The 17,015-nt window shown below is 44.0% G+C and overlaps 2 protein-coding genes across 2 annotated transcripts in view; one reads left to right on the forward strand and one right to left on the reverse strand.

Annotated features, from left to right (window-relative positions):
• Positions 1-1,650, forward strand: part of LOC102436473 (probable maltase-glucoamylase 2) — a 93,289-nt gene extending 91,639 nt beyond the window's left edge. The window contains 2 exon segments of the mRNA XM_023758888.1: positions 57-61; positions 147-1,650. Coding sequence (XP_023614656.1) covers positions 57-61; positions 147-1,650 — 1,509 coding nt within the window.
• A 6,608-nt stretch (positions 1,651-8,258) lies between these two features.
• On the reverse strand, positions 8,259-15,415 carry LOC102436787 (putative DBH-like monooxygenase protein 2). The gene is made up of 13 exons (XM_006094763.1): positions 15,128-15,415; positions 14,122-14,268; positions 13,458-13,619; positions 13,136-13,219; positions 12,190-12,357; positions 11,914-12,016; positions 11,590-11,756; positions 11,194-11,285; positions 10,816-10,912; positions 10,620-10,679; positions 9,617-9,747; positions 8,790-8,904; positions 8,259-8,501 (listed from the first exon to the last, which is right to left on the reverse strand). Exons 1-13 carry the CDS (start codon positions 15,413-15,415, stop codon positions 8,259-8,261), a joined length of 1,857 nt encoding a protein of 618 aa, XP_006094825.1.
• Between the last annotated feature and the right edge of the window lie 1,600 nt (positions 15,416-17,015).

A 17,015-nucleotide genomic window follows, 5' to 3' on the forward strand; every position in this document is an offset into this window, starting at 1 on the left:
CCTATCACAACCACTAATACAACTACTCCTTTCCCTACAAATACTACCACTGCTAGCACTGGTACTGCCTTTCCTATCCCAACCACTAATATAACTACTCCTTTCCCTACAACTACTCCTTTCCCTACAAATACTACCACTGCTAGCACTGGTACTGCCTTTCCTATCACAACCACTAATACAACTACTCCTTTCCTTACAACTACTACCACTGCTAGCACTGGTTCTGCCTTTCCTATCCCAACCACTAATATAACTACTCCTTTCCCTACAAATACTACCACTGCTAGCACTGGTACTGCCTTTCCTATCACAACCACTAATACAACTACTCCTTTCCCTACAAATACTACCACTGATATCACTGGTACTGCCTTTCCTATCACAACCACTAATACAACTACTCCTTTCCCTACAAATATTACCACTGTTAGCACTGGTACTGCCTTTCCTGTCACAACCACTAATACAACCACTCCTTTCCCTACAAATACTACCACTGCTAGCACTGGTACTGCCTTTCCTATCACAACCACTAATACAACTACTCCTTTCCCTACAAATACTACCGCTGTTAGCACTGGTACTGCATTTCCTATCATAACCCCTAATACAACTACTCCTTTCCCTACAAATACTACTAATACTACCACTGGTACTGCTGGTCTTATTACCACTCCTCTTTCCCCAACAGGTACCAATGCTACTAGCACTAATAATACGCTTCCGATTACAACTATTCCTTCTCTTACAAATACTGAGACTGATACTACTAGCATGGATTCAGTTACTACAAATGTTTTAAATACTACCACTGCTAGAAACACAAAAACAACTACAGCTATCACAACAGTTACTTTAATAACAAATGCTACTTCTGAACAAACTACTACAGTGATCATGTCAACTCTACCTCCTACAGGCACCCTTGGTATCACCACCACAGATAATGCACTGACCAGAATCAGTACCACTACTTATCCTCCAGATACCCCTACCCATGCTTTAAGTACCACATCCAGGAGCACTCAAAGCACCACCAATACAAATATTACCAATATGACAACTGGTGTTACTGACATTATAAATACTCCCACTAGAAACAGCTCAGCTACTACTGATACAATAATTACTAGTACTCAAGACATTTCCACTTCCTCACATATGAACATTACAGATATTAAATCTACTACTAAAGTTACTGGAAATGCCATCACAGCGTATACTACCACCATCACTACATCTGTTTTCAGCACAAAAACTGCAAATTCAAACACTACTTCTGACACCATCCTTACAAACACTTACATTCCAAGTACCACAGCTATTCCCACCACCAATACTATGAACACTACAGAGCATTCAGAAAATATTGCTGATGCAGATAACTCCAGGAGTGTTTTTATTCCAAATACTACAGTAGCCTCAGATTCATTAACACCTTTTCTAGATACAGCAACTCACCATCATGTAACAACAAATTCTACAACCAGTTTTTTACCTCTTATTGTAACTAATGCTACCACGGCTATTACGAATGTTACCATTTATGCTTCAAATACTATTATTCCTGATAGAACACCAATGGATGCCTCTACTACTGCATTGTCTTATATTGCAAACACCACAAATACTACTGTAGTTCCCTGATTACTACTCAAAGCAGGTTAACTACTACAGGCATCTCTTTAAAACTATTACAGATATAGAAAATCAATTAATAGGTACATGATTTTATGCTACATAAGTTTTCACAAATATCTGCACTAGCTTTTACAGATATGGCTACTCCAAGCACTGTAGGCATTGAAGGTATATCTCAAGATGTATCCAGTACTTACTTTGTAACTACTTCTTTTGGAACCAGAATATATGCAACTATTTTTAAAATTATAACTCACATAGCCCCATCAATTACACTACAGGTATTTTATGTATTTTACTACAGACTTCACAGATGATTTTGATATCCTTTAAAATACCACATTAAGCTCTATAAATACTGTTGCTTTAGATATAGTCATTGGAATCACCCAACTTGTTCTTGGTTTACAGGACATAATACTATAACTGAGAGCACTGGTGATACCAGAGACTCAAATAACTGCTATAGCAGTAGTTATTAATACTACAGTACATTATTTAATTAGTAATGCTAAAAATCACACTTTATTTTCCTATGGACTTTTCCAAATACCATGGCTACCAATATCGTAATTTGCTATTACACAAACTGGAAGTATTAGTGCTTTTAAATGAATCTTATTTGTAGCTATAAATAGAAAAAATGCTACCATTGTAGACTTTCTAAACACTCTGACTCCAGGAACTGAAATAACTAAATTAGGAATATTATAGGCTACTGTTACTATACTAGAAAATAAGAATATGATCATTGATGTTAAAAACATAACTGCCGAAACTTTGCAACCATTACTTCTATAAGGATTACTGATACTCTTACTACAGATTTGAGAAGTACTTGTATTTATGGACATTAAAAGTACTCCCAGGGAAAAATTAATCTTACTTATGTGATAATCTTACACCCTTGCTGTTACCACTAATGGCTAGACTCACACGGATCTAACTCTTTTATAGATCAGAAATCACCCAGGTGGATTTAAATCTGTAAAGATATGGCATAGAGGGGACAGTTTCTGTCCTGGCATCAGAGTTCATAATCTTATTTGCTTTTTATTTTATTCTCCAGCTTTTATTATTTTACCGTCTAGGCTCTCCTTCAAGGGGTTAGGACTACCAGCATGTTCTCTGTCTTTCATGTCCAAATTCACTATTTATCTTTGATCTATTACTGTGCTTTCTTCTATCACCCAAACTCCCTTGAATAGACTCATGGCTGAGGGCTATTAAAGGATTAACTCTAGTACAGTATTTTCAAAATGTAGTTTGGGGACCCATGGAAGCCCCCAAAACTCTTCCTGAGGTGCACAAGGTCACATCTATTTCATAATATTGTATTTGTTAGGTGCCTTTTTCACTTTCATTAGTATACAATGGCATTTTATAGAGATTCTATGCTGTGTGCTGTCACCATAGATGAATACAGAGACAGATACAAGAATCTAGTTCTCTTCTGTTCAACCAGGTACTAAACATATCTACAAAATATAAAATCATGTCATTCTTTTCACTCACTTTTTTGTTTTGGAAAATATAGTTGTTTTTCATAAAACATATTATTTATGTTAACATAGAGTTGATATATTGTTATTTTGAAAGAATGAAGAAAATAAATATTTTACAAAATATTGTACAAATGAGTCCCTTTTAATTTATAGTGCAGTAAATATGAATAGATATAACCCACCTAAACAAAGCATGGGGTCTTCATTAAACTCGAATGTAAAGGGGTCCTAAGACCAGAGTTTGAGAATCACTTCCCTAAGGCAACAATATCCTAGTTTCACTCTCAGTTCCTGGTTACATATACTACGAACTTTCCCAGCATGTAGGAACCCCAGCACATGTGGCTTAAGGTTCTTATGACACACAGATGTCTACCAACTACTGTGAACACATTTCCACAGCGTTCTGACCTACTTCCATGGCTGTGCTATTGTCTGGATGGCTTGGTGTGTTCCACATGAGGGGCACAGATCAGCAGTTAGTTTCACTTCCCTTTTGGAATCTACCCACAAATGACAGTCCTCTTGAAAAAATTGATAGACCCTACACCAGAGAATGCACAGCCCAATGCTTATAGAATGGATGGTTTGTGCAATAATTTTTTTTACTACCATCTCCCAAGTTTTAAAACCAGATGTTTGACAAGGATTTGGGATCTTAATGGGTTTGTGGCAGGGAATGTGGAAAGGATTCATTGCTAATGTTTTCTCTAGCAATAAAGTAAACAACTAAATGCTATAAGAAGCCAGCATTTGAGCTCTCAAACACACATGTATACAACACAATGCAGAAATACCCAGGACTCCTCCTGCAGGCTAATGGATGGCAACCTACTGAAACAAAACGGGTATTAACAAGAAAATGTAAAACTCAAGCTAGCAAATTTCCTTTTATTTACCACCCAAGTAAAAGAAATGGAAGATGAAACCATCACCAAAACCAACCTTTTTTTTCCAAACAAGTATAATGATAGTGCTGGGTTAGCAGTTCACTCTTTTATCCTACAAAACCCAAGAACCTCCTTCCTGTCCTGCAGATCTCCAGCCTCGGCAGCCTGAGATCTGTTTCTATATGAGGCTACTTGATAATGTAAATAAGCACCTTTAAAACCTATCAGCTCAAGCTAGTAAAACCTGTACTTCTATATTGCGCCGCCATTAAAAGCAGCATTAGTGCAAAAAAACCCAAAAAAACCCATAGTTCTGTAGTTATTGAAATTCAATCCTTTGTGTATATAACTCGACAATGATTAAAGCATGGGGTTTTGAAAAGTAAGTACTCCTGAAAAAAGAAAAGAACAACAAAACAGAACAAAGAAAAGCTGGACTTAACTTCAGATGTTTGAAGACACTTGAGGGTTGAAACGTGAAGTCTATGCACAAGGTGTGGTCCTGGAACCAGGCAGAAAATGTGGAGAGGGAAGATATAGAATCAAGTATTGGCTGCTCTGACTCCTGAGCTATGCTGGCTCTTGGGCTGCCATCAGACCCTAACACAGGCAGGTGACTCCATGGGACCAGTTCTGAGAGTATCACCTGCTACCAGGTTGGCGCAGGGACTATTACTTCAGGTGGATACCCCTTTCCTCCCCTTTCCTTGTCTCAGTTTGCTCAGCTGTAGGATGGAGTAAACACTGGAGCTGCAATGTTCATGGAAATGCATTTTCAGTCTGTAAAGGTCCCTGCAAGGTTTATTATGACTATTACGTAATCCCCCAAAGTGTTCTTATGTCTATTTAAACTTTTTCCTTCTTCTTCTCCGAGGCTTTCCTGATAGCAAAGCAGATTCTCCTTAGTGCTGGTCCTTTATAACAAGGCTGCTGTGAGCCCCTGGTTTCCAAACAAGTTTTGTAAAAGAAAACTGCTCTTTGGAGATGACTGTAGTGTCTCAAACTGTGATTTTGGGGAAAAGGTTGTTTTTGTTTTGAGCTGGAAAAAAATGTTTCCCTGCTAAATGAAATAGTGCCCATCTTTCCTCATTATACAAAGGAATTAAGTTAATGGAAATTTATATTTTTCTCTTTTTAAAAATTTGTCTTTATTGTTGAAAGTATTATAGATGTCCCCTTTCCCCCCATTCGCCCCCTCCACCCTTCCCCCATACCCTATGGTATTTTTCCTAAGCTTTTTATACTTGCTGCTATTCATATGTTGCCTTCTAGAGAGCTCCATTGAGGACAAAATGTATAAACAAATAACAGAGAATAAAATTTGTGAAATAGCCAATAGAGTTCATATGGAGTGTGTGTGTGTGTGTGTGTGTGTGTGTGTGTGTGTGTGTTCATGCACATTATGTTATATGGCAAACATATTTTCTGCCAGAAAAATTTCCTGTGGTTTGTGTGATGAAATTAAACTTATCAGTGTTTCATAATTTTCTTCAAAAAGCACTACTAGTTGATGGTGATTCACTGAATGAATGTGAGCATTATTGCTTAGTGAGTCCTTGGTTTAGTCTTGCCCCTGAGTGAGGCATTGAGTTTCACAGTATTCTCCCAAAGGTGACTGGTGTCCACCTGCTCTGGGGCGTGGCTAGTTGTTTCTCAGTTTATCTGCCTGTGGTTATGCTTCTGTTCACTTACATTTTGTCTAAATAGGGTATAAATATTGACATACACACACGTGTTACAATCACAACATGGTGAAGAGGTTGTGAGGCGGGGTGGGTTAGCACTATGTTGGGAGGAGCCAACAGCAGGTGTTTTGTGGCTGGAGGCTTTTTGATGACACTTGATGATGGAAAATCCTCAGAGAAGTTGACCTCAACCCAGGCAGGGTTGCTTATTTGAGCACAAGATGCCTGAAGATCTTTGAGAAACTATCCAGGCTAGAAGTTGTATCATATGATAATTACCAAGAGTAAATCAAGGTATACTAATTTCAAATTAGACTGTAGGTTATAGTTTCTGGCAAGTTATAATTGATGATCATAACAAGTCCTACAACCTTCATGAAGATTTATATTTCTAATTCCAGCTTTATTTAGAGAAATAATCGAAGATAAATTGGTAATATAGATGACAGACAGTGTTATGGATGCAACACAAGTTTACTTCCAAATATATGCCCAGAAAAAAAGTGCAACTGAATTAAAACAGACTTTAGAGCCTATGTAGCTTTAAATTTCCAAATCATAAAAGAATTTTCCTTTAAGCCATATCTTTCTAATCTTCATCAGCACCCATATGCTTCTCCATAAGCTTACCCATTGAATTCTTGGGCAGAATTAATTTTAAAACATTTTTTGATATGGAGATAACTTTTGACTTCTCAGATGTCTACTCATAAGCTTAAACTTCTCATCTTAAACCATCTTTCTGCTAGCCTTTCACTTTTTCAATGGTGGCTACTATTTTCCTACTAATTATCTTGATTAAAGTTCCCTATTTCTCAAACATCCCTCTCATGACCTCTAGTTAAAAAATTTAAAACAGATTTGTTGACTTCTATTAAATGTAGATAATTAAATAAAATAGTTATTTAAATAATTTTCTATAGAAAGCTAGTGATTTTCATTTGTTACACTTGACAGTGAAATTAATCCAAGGGTATATACTATAGCATGCAAACTGGAAGTTCTCTGCTCAGAGTAGTCAAAAACTCTTATTTGGAAAAACTTTTCTAAAAGGAAAATCTCCATTTTCCTTGACTGATGACAACAGAGATGCCTCAAAGTGAACATAGACAATCCTCTGGTTTCTGGAGAGCGTAGTTTTTCCCATAATCATGAACTTCGGAAAACTTGATTTAAAGTCAGCAAGTCCCTCTGCTTATACATCATGAGGCCCCGAAGTGACCCTAAGCATTGCAAATATCCAACTGAGATGGAAGGAGCTAAATGGGAACACTGAAGGTTTTGCAGAATCTCATAAGGGAGCATCCAGAATTCTCCAGAAACAAATAACAGTGAGGGTCATGGGCTTGGTATCTTCCATGCACCTCACCACTCCCAGAGGAAGGGTGTTGCTCTGCCAGAAAGCAGGGCTGTGATGTTAGACCAAGGCTCAGCCCCTGAAGCAGTGGTCTCCAAGTAATGAAAAGCCAGAGTAGGGATTCCTTCCAGAGGACATTGATAATGAGCAAGGCAATTCATAGAGAAACACAGTGACATTAAAGCTCAAAGGATAGGGTGGCACAGAGCTTCTCAAGCTTAGAAGACAGAAAGCCCCATTGAGCTCTCAGAGCAGCAGCCACCACAGGCCTGTCAACTGCGATTGCAAACTGCAGGCTTTGTCCATGTGAACCTCCTTGACATGTTCTGGGCTCCAGAGCCAAGGACTACCTCTCTCCACCTTATCCTTCTGTCCTCAGAGCCCAATCCAACTGGCCTGGCCAGTTAGGGCTCTTCACACCTGGTGATTTGAGTGTTGAGAATGTGACATTTGATGGGATAAAGATCATCCAATAGTAGAGGCATGGTGAGGAGAGCAAGACTGCATTATATGTGGCATTTGGGGCAGCCAGGTCCTCTGATGCCCTCTGGATGCCTTCTACTGAGCAATTTAAGAGACCTCCCAGCTGTCTCTCCTGGACTAAAGGCTCAAAAGAAAAAGATGGCAACAGGAAGCAAGTTTAGTTCTATGTAATCTGATGTCTTAAGCTTTGTCCCTTATAAACACAACTCTCTCTTTACCACATATCACACATGTGGTCTGCTGCCTCTGCCTTATGGGGGAGGGTTGCACAAAATGTCAGAAGAAGAGAGAAGCAGGAGGCCCCTCTAGGGTCAGCGTGGGAGGAGAAGGGCTCTAGGGTTCTCCATCTGCTTTCAAGCCCCTTCCTCCCCACATGGCACCCCCTTGAGTGAGCTGGAGCATCAGACTTCTCAGAGAGTGGTCCACTACCTCACATCCAAACTTGGATCCAGATTTGTCAGAAAACCTGAGGTCCCACTGGTGCTACTAAAACTTTCAAGGATGAATTGCATAGTTGGTCATGGACGAACCTTATGGAGTATTACAGTGGCCAGGCTTGCAGTGTCCTCCCTTGGGGCCATGGGAACGGACACAGATGGGGGATATTTTGGGAGCAAAAGAGAGGAGTTTCTGTGTTTGATGATCAGGGGACTGAGCAGAGTGGGGACTAGGTATTTGACAGGAGAAGACAGTGTCAGATTCCAGCCTGCAGGGTAGCAAGGAGCCAAAAGAAGGCCCCCTGCCCAAACAAGAGGGCAGCCATAGGGAGGTGCCTCAGGGTAGCATTGCCAGAGGCCAAGAGGGCCATTGGTGCAGCCCTGAAGCCTGCAGGGGTCTCATCCTGGGGCTCCACTTTGCCTCCCGATGACTCCAAACAGGGCCCCCGAGGTGTAGGGATGATTTCTGGAATCCAGCCTGTTGTGTTTTCCACTACTTCCTGCAGGAGAAGGGAAAAAATGGGCAAAAGTAGAAGCCTCACCACCTTGTTTCTTTTTCTTGGACCTTACTTAGTTATACCTGTCCTTGCAGCCTCACAGACTAACTGGGAGACTCCAATCCCACCCCCAAACCCAGAGCTGCATAAGCCCAACTTTCTTCGTCATCAGCCTCTTCTTCCTTGATCTAGTGTTGCTATCATTGTCTTTCACCTCCCTCATTCTTCTCTAATTCTGGCTTCTCCCAATACCACCCCATATCCCTCCATCCTTAACCCTAAGATGCTCACGTCAATGGTCTTTATTAACACGGTTTGCTGGGCCTCCTTGCAGGCTTTCTCAGCCTTCTTAATGTTCTCCAGGGTCCACTCAACATTGTTCATGGCCATCATGCCCTCCATGGAACTGCATGGACAAGGGCAGGTTGGGGGACAGATAATAGTTTAGGGTCAACATAAAGCCTTGACAAAGGTGTATGAAATATCCTCACTTTGTGAGTGCCAGTTTCATGTCAGCATAAACTGAAAGAGGTGTCTTACAAATCAACTAGAGGCCCACTGCATGAATTTGTGCATAGGTGGGGTTCAGCCAGCCGCTCTGATCAGAGCAATTGGGCCAGACTAGCTGGGGGAAGGGGATGCAGGAGGTTGGCCGGCCAGCCCTGCCCTCTGTTCAAACTCCTGGTCAAAGGAACAATTTGCATATTAGCCTTTATTATATAGGATGAAATAGAAATAAGTTTGGCAGAAGGAGAATTATCATTAGGACTCAGAGAAAAGAATTTTTAAGAGTAAAAAAGAGAAACATCTAATTCTTTAAAGAAGTGGTTCTTAATCTGAGAGCTACGAAGTCTAAGGATGTTGGAGTAACTTCAGGGAACCTGTAAATGCCCTAAAATTATATGTGAAATGGGGTGTGTCTGCACAGATGTGCATTCTTGGAAAGCAGTCTCAGAGAGAACCCTTACCTCCAACTAATGAAGGGCCTCTACCTGAAAGTAAACACAGTCTGACTGAATCTGGTAGTGCACGAGAAAAAGGCAGACTGAGAATTTGTACATAAGTGATCTCACTTCTAGAGGTCACATTTGAGGATTTTAGGGTCCAGGATGACTCACTCTGATGCCTCCTCCCCCAGCTCATGGGCCACATAGATGATGTCAGGGTACCCCATGCAGCTGGAGATATTGTTTCGGGGATAGTAGAAGAGGAAGACGAGGCACATCTCGTTAATGGTGCTGGGACCCCCCTGGAAAAGAAGAGGGAGACAGATGGAGAGACAAAGATACAAAGGCATGCAGAGAGAACAAGGCAGGCAGAAATGGTTTAGGTAGCCATTCTACCAATGAAGCTGTTTTCCTTTCTGCTTAACCTCCAGCTAACTCACTGATCCTTACCACTCCTCACCACACCTCTTCCTTCCACCTTCTCTATTTCCAGTTGGTGGACAGTTATTCATGTCATTTCCAAAGAAATTTCTCATATATCTTCCCATTCTTCTATATTTCCATGGCCACTTTCTTGGTTTGAGAAGATAATACAAAATATTATTTTTTTAAAGCCACTCCCTCAGGAGCTTCTCCAGAATTTCCCATCAGTACACATCTAATTCAGGACCCACTCAAATATGTCACATGTTCTCATCACTGCAGGGAGACCTTATGGTTTTCCCTATGAATTTCCCTAGTACATTATCTCCATTCTACTCTAATGATGCATGTCACTTTCTACCTTGTGTTAGAATCATTTTAAGAGCAGCGTTTTCTTCCTCAGTAGCAAGCAACTCCTTTTGGATCTGACAAGCATGGAACCATTCCTTACACACAATATGGATGGGATTTCTTGTGACCATAATAACAATAGCTGACTCTAATTGAGCATCTGTTACAAGTCAGACAGTGACCTAGATGCTTTACATGTATTAATCAACTCTCATAACACTTATGCAATGGATAATATTGTTGATTCTTTTATACCTTAGAAAACTGAGACACAAAGAACTTGAATAACTTGTCTACAGTTAGAAAGCTACTAATGATTGTGTTGGCATTCAAAGCCAGGCAATGAGGCTTCAAGTCCACGTGTTTGTCATGGTGACTATGCGGGGAGAGAGCTACTTACAAAAGTCAAGAAGTCTCGGTCCAGTGTCTGGTAGTGACACTCTATTAGCAATTCGTCTCCCTATTTAGAGTGAAACACAGAGGCCAAAAGTAAGACATAGAGAGACTGGACCCATCTTAGAACTACCCTGGCTAACACTAATGAGCCCTGAGCCTGCCTGTCCCTGACACCAGCCATGCCTCCCCCAGGGTCCCACCGGCTTGATCTCCACTCGATGAGGTAAATCTCGAGTCTCCTGCAGATTGAAGTCATAGGTGTCATCTTTACAGATTGTTCGGAGTTGTGTTCCATTTCTGGAGGGAGAGAAAGAGAGGAGACAGGAATAAGGTGAGGAAGATGAAGTGGGGAGAGTGTCTATCAATAAAGAAGCTGTGTGGGGTGTCACTCTGTGGGTCTAGATTGTTCATAAAACAAGAAAGCTCTTCCTTCCACAGGCTTCCTCAAGGCGTCTCTGCTCTGTGGATAATTCTGGTTCCTCCTTACTCCTAAACTTATACTGAAGAATAAATGACTTTCTAAGATTTATTCCCACATGCACAAGGGAAAGCTTCAAATCCATGCCTTCTTCCCTTACCTGTACTGCACAGCCTGCAGAGCCCGCCCAGCCAGATGGGTATGGAGCAGGTAGCCATACACCTGTATGTCAGGCACCGGGGCCCCATTCATCTGTGACAGGGAGGAGAGGCAGCTGGTTAGTTAAGAACTCTCATCTTGCCCTGCCCCTTGATTTTCCACCCTTACTATTTGACACCTTCTCTCATAACTGACATTAACCCCTTTAGTTTTCACTTGGCCCAAATCCCTGCCCCACTCCCCCTGTCCCCAAAGCCCTGACTCCTTCCATCCCTTGCATAATCCCAGTTAGTGATTTTCCTGAGCACCAGGCTGTAGTCATTGTCCAAGTGTCGGGTGCAGGCTGTATGTGCTGTGGATCAGACCAGATCTGTGATGGGGAACCTCCCAGCCTCACCTCTTCAAACTTCTCTGTCTTACACAGTCCGTAGGACATGAAGGACTCAGCACCCGGGGGGATGAAGTGGATGGGGAACGTGAGGAAGCCCAGCTGCAGGACTCCCATGTCGTATTTGCGCAGGTGTGCCGTGTAGTACATTCGAATCCCCGAGGTGTCGTGCACACCTGGTGCAGTAAGGCAAACCGCAGAAGGCAGGAGAGGAGTTCACAGTGTGGGGAGAAAGAGGCCCAGGAAAGCTGTTAGCAAAAGGAGTCAGCACACATCCCAAGAGGCATCAGACAGCCTGCCCAGCTTTTCTTCCATAAATGCTCAGATGCTCACCAGGAAGGTTGTGAAAGTTGCTGTAATGAATCTCCAGTCGGATCCACTGGGGGTCCAAGGGGGTCCCAATAGAGACGCCCACATCATCTGGAAACTGGTAACTCTGTTGAATGAAGGGAATTGGCAGCAAGAAAGACTGGAGCTGGGTGCAGGCTGGGAGCTAGGTGCAGGGACCCATCCCAGACCTCCCTGTCTCCCAGCCTTCATCAGCCCAGCAATCGCAGTTCCCAACAGCATGCACCCCTTAGCCACCTATCTCCTCATCACAAGACTCACTGTGCCCCCGACAGCCCAGCCCACGATGACCTGGGAGCAGAGGGAGAAGGCGGGGTCAGCCCCATAGCAGTCGCTGATGCCCGTGGGCAGAGCACTGGCATTGCCACAGGCGTACACAAGGATGTGATGCACCATCGTCTCATTGTGGTAGACCAGCTTGGGCTCAAACTGGTAGGAGGGGAGGAGGGCAAAGCATAGTCATGATCCTCTATGTCAAGTCCTATTCCCCACGTTCCCCTTCCCCAAATAAAACTGCACCCATTCCCTGCTTCTCTTTGATTTTCTTTCTCTTACATTCAGTTTTTTCTTCCCTAACCTGTCATTTTCCCCCTCAACTCTGACTCCTCTCTGGCCTCCACCCTTTTAAAACATCTCTCTAAGAGCATAGCATGCTAACGCCCATGACTTCAGACTTTCCCTTACTAACCTCATTAGCCTGTGATATCTGAGCATGCAACCACTTCTTTTTGGAGTCTCTTACTAAAGAAAATATGGTTCCCACACTTTTGCTACTTATTATAAGATCATACTTTTATTTATTTAATCAAAATTGGAACCACCCAAATGTGGAATCAGGTGACCAAGTTTGCGTTCCCTCTAGCCCTTGGCCATGTCCCTCCCAGCCAACACCTCCTCCTGGGCTAAGAGCACAATTCTGGGGCTGGGGTGGGGCTTACATTTTGTTCTTTGCAAACTTATGCATTCGTGAATTTCATCGAAATCTCAGATGCATTGTGGGGCTGGAGTGAAACAGTGCTGGGAGCTATAGTTCTGGGCTCAGGAAATCAGGAAACTACCATGTCCACCAAACCTAGCCTGGCCCCATGTTAGCCCCACTGCTTCCCTTCTGCTTCCTCCCAGCAATCATCTGATTGACACCATCCCCTCCCAATCCACTGAGCTGCTCAACCGCCTTGACAGTGTCCCATCGTCTGGTTCCCCATACCTTGTAGATGTGATGCTTCTTACTGACGATGGGGAGAGGGAGGAAGGTGCAGGCATATGTGGTGTCATCCTCTGGGATAAGGAACTGAAGAGAGACACACAGAGGCTAGGCTTGGGTGGGAGTGAGCCTCCCAGAGAATCAAGGAAAGGGACAGACCAGGGAAGAGTGTCCACTTTAAGGTCAGTATGGTCATCCTCCAGGGACTGATAAAAGTCAGAGAAACTTCAATTCTAGGAACATACTGAGTATTGGGTACAAGAGGAGGGTGTGGATTGACTGGGAAGGGGGCTGTAGGAGGCTGGGTGTGATGGAGGGATCTTACATCAGTGATCTCCAAGTCATGGATGATTGTGTCCTCAGGTACATCAAGATCATCTGGGTGGACTATTTGTAGCAGGAAGATGGACTTGACAAAAGTACGCTCCGGATCCAGCTTCAGCATGTCATCCAGGCCGTAGGCAGCCAGCACTCTCACCGTGTCACTCTGGGGGAATCATGGGCATTGAGATGCTACGCCCATGAGCAGCATTTTGCACACACCCAAGGACCAACACAAACCACTTGCTCATGTCTACACAGTGGGATGGAAAGAGCTTCAGGTTCAGGGGTGAGAGCTAGTCAGGTCCTAGTTCTGCCTCTGAGGCCAACTTGTTGGAAACATTGAGCAAGGCACACCCCCTCTCTTATTCCCTCTCTATGCCTGTGTCCACACCTGGTAAATGACACTCTAAAGTTCAGTGAAATCAGACAGGGCACTTCACAAGAGGAAGGCTGGAGAGGGTGGAGGTGGCGGCTGAATCAGTGGGAAGTCATTCCGTAGAAGGCTGGTAGATTTTAAGAGTAGGAATAATTGAAATGAAGATAGAAGTCCTAGGAACTGTGCCTGGCTACCTGAGATGCATGAACATTCCAGCATAGGGATGACTATACCTCCTAGAAGAAAAAGCAGTCTGTGCTCAAATACTGTTCTCCCCTCTTTAATTTACCGTAATGTCTTTGTCATGAGGGTCACAGGAGCGGAAGGGCCTGGAGAAAAGCATGGTGGTATAGACATCATCTTCTGTTAGACCCAGCAGCTTAGCATCCTGACTCCCGTCCTCCTCCAGGGTGTCTTCATCTACCAGGTGCTGATCCTAGGGTCCAGTGAAGGTCAAGGTTAAGAACCAGGAGTCCCAAGAACAACCAGTATCCCTTTAGCTCCCCTAAGATACTAGTTTAACAGAACCGAGGGCTTCTTTATTATGTACTTTGCTCCTAGGACAGACATGGCATCAAGGGTGGAACCTTGGGGCAGAGGGTTGGACGTCTGATGGGAGTTTCACCACCTTGTTTGACTTCAGTTTCAAATCTCACGTCCATTGATCCTAATATTCCTGTATCTCTAACTCTTGAAATCTCACTTACTCTCTGAACTCTCTATGTTATTCATCCTGTCCTGTGGCTCTTAACATTGACACTTCCCTATATCAGTGCAGGAGATGGGTGAGCCGCTTCTTTGTCTGTAAAATGGGATAATCATCATCCACCTCATAGTGATGCTGTGAGGTTTAACATGCAAAGAATCTGGAGCAATGCCTGGTTACTCAAAAGTACATAACAATTTTAAGCTAAACATGCTTCTGTGGCTGTTGTAATTAGACTATTTCGTGCTGTGGTGTACCTGACGGAGCTGGAAGGAAATTGAGGAGGAAGACTGTCTCAAACAGCTGGGACCCTCCCCCATGACCTGCATTAAGTGGGCTATTAGCAGGCATATGGGACAGGACTCTCTCAGTCCAGTGGTCCATTCCTTAGCACCTAGGGACATGGAGTCCGGAAGACTTAGACTGAATCTCTCCAATGGCCATTTCTGCAGGGAGAGGTCAGCAGCCAGCTGGTGGTCTGGGCATGTGCCTGCATGTTTGGAAATTGTGGATCCTTCCTGGACTCAAAGCCATCACGAACCCCAGCAAGAGACCCGCATCCTTGGAAGAAAGTCACCCTCCAACTTACCGAGAAATAGACATTGCCATCAGGCAAGACTCCTCCAACAACCAGATCGGCTCCCACGAAGGTGTAGCCATTTGTGACTCCCAAGCCCACCCAGCCAGCTGTTCGGACCTGGAGCTCAAACGTGATCATCTCAGCCTCAAGGTCAAAGTCCCAGCGCAGGAAAATGACATTGGAAGGATCTAGGAACCTGGAATAACGCAATCGAGAGGTGGGACCAAGGTGGTTGCCTTGGGAGGTGGCTGCCAGAACCATAAGTAGAAGGAGCCTGAAGAGAAGGTCACAGGCCATGGCTCTTGGGATCTGGAGCATCTTTGCTGCAGGTGAACTCTCAATAAGTATGGACTTATATGTGCTTCCCCTGCTCTAGGCACCATGCCATAGGGGAGGGACAGACTGGGGTTCTTCTGATCTGATCATCCCCTGGGCTCAGAGTGGTGCCACTTACATAACCCTGGAGGGATGAGGTGTCCAGAGAGGGTGCAGAGCAGATTGCTCTTGCCCTGGACTGGGACTTATTGTGAAATTCTCAGGAGTAAATCTTTTAGCCTCTTCCACCCAACCCCATGCCAGTGTCCTGCCAATGAGGACCTTACAGAATCAAGGGAGGGTTAGTTCCTCTCCTCGTTTCTTTTCTCCTCTCCTCTCCTCCCTCCCCTTTTCTCTCCCCATCCTTGGATCCTTGGATGTCCTTACTGAGCACTCTGTCCTCTGGCATATGCCCCCCACCCCAGTTTCCATGGGCATTTTCTATATATAGAAACGGGCATGAGCAGAGGTGTGGTGGGAGTGCCTTTGAACCTGCCTCCCAGTCCAGCAGGAAGGAGAGAAGTTGTTGGGAGGGGGTTAGGGGGAGGCTATGATTTCCATCTCCTGTGGGAGTCTTTTGCTGCTAATCCCTGGAAGGACATGTGGAGGTGAAGGAGCCATAATCAGCTTTCAGGTGGGCGAGTCTGGGCAGCTTTGAGTTTTTGCACATTCCTGGGGAGGGGCAAGGAGGAGGAGGGGGAGGTGAGGGGAAGCAGAGGGAGAGAAAGGGGATAAACATGAACTTGCCTCTGAGAGGCTTTGTGCTTTATCTTTCCTCCCAGGAAACCTACAGGGACTTCCACTGGAGGCTTGGTCCAGCATCCCACTGGTATTGTATAAATAATAAACGGCCAGAAAAAATGTTAGACTATTAGAACACGAGAGTAAAAAGTGATATTAGATCCACTAAATTTCCCAAAATTCCAATCCACTTAATTTTTAGATGAGGAAACAGAAACACCAAGGGTAACATGAATAATGTATGTGCCTGGTCACTGTCCAGGCAGAGCTACCAGGACACAGGACCCTGCCTCCAGGCCAGTGCTCTCTTCAGCTGTCCCTTCAGCCACAGACACCCACAGGGCACCACCCCCCACTGTACATTTCCACCATGGCTCATCCTGGATGGAGTTGGTGTCACCACTGACTGCTTCTTTGGGAGGGGACCAAATTCTCACCCTAACTTCAAAGTTCTTTCTTCCCAGGGTTGGACACAGGTGATCTGGAGCAGGAAACCACCTCGTCGACCTCTTCACCTCCAGTGTCCTTCCCCCATTAGGCTCCTCCCCACAGGAATGCAGTTCAAACGAAGGTGGACAGGAGCTGGAACACCTGTTTATGCCTTCATTCAGAGCATGCATATTCTTCTTCTCCTCCCTCCTAGGAGGGCAACCATAACGCCAAAATGGGAGCATGGGAGAAGGTAGGCAGAGAGGCAGCTAGGCAGCCATCTGGAAGAAAGAGGCTTACCTTGGCCTAGGTTGGGAGCCAGGCCAAAATCAGAGGAGGAGCTTGGGGAGGTAATGACCTTGAGGAGCAGGAATTCAGGGAGGAGATAACAGGAGTATCTGAGACACCACTG

Source organism: Myotis lucifugus, unplaced genomic scaffold, assembly GCF_000147115.1.
Source record: "Myotis lucifugus unplaced genomic scaffold, Myoluc2.0 scaffold_141, whole genome shotgun sequence".
NCBI classification, from domain to species: domain Eukaryota; kingdom Metazoa; phylum Chordata; class Mammalia; order Chiroptera; family Vespertilionidae; genus Myotis; species Myotis lucifugus.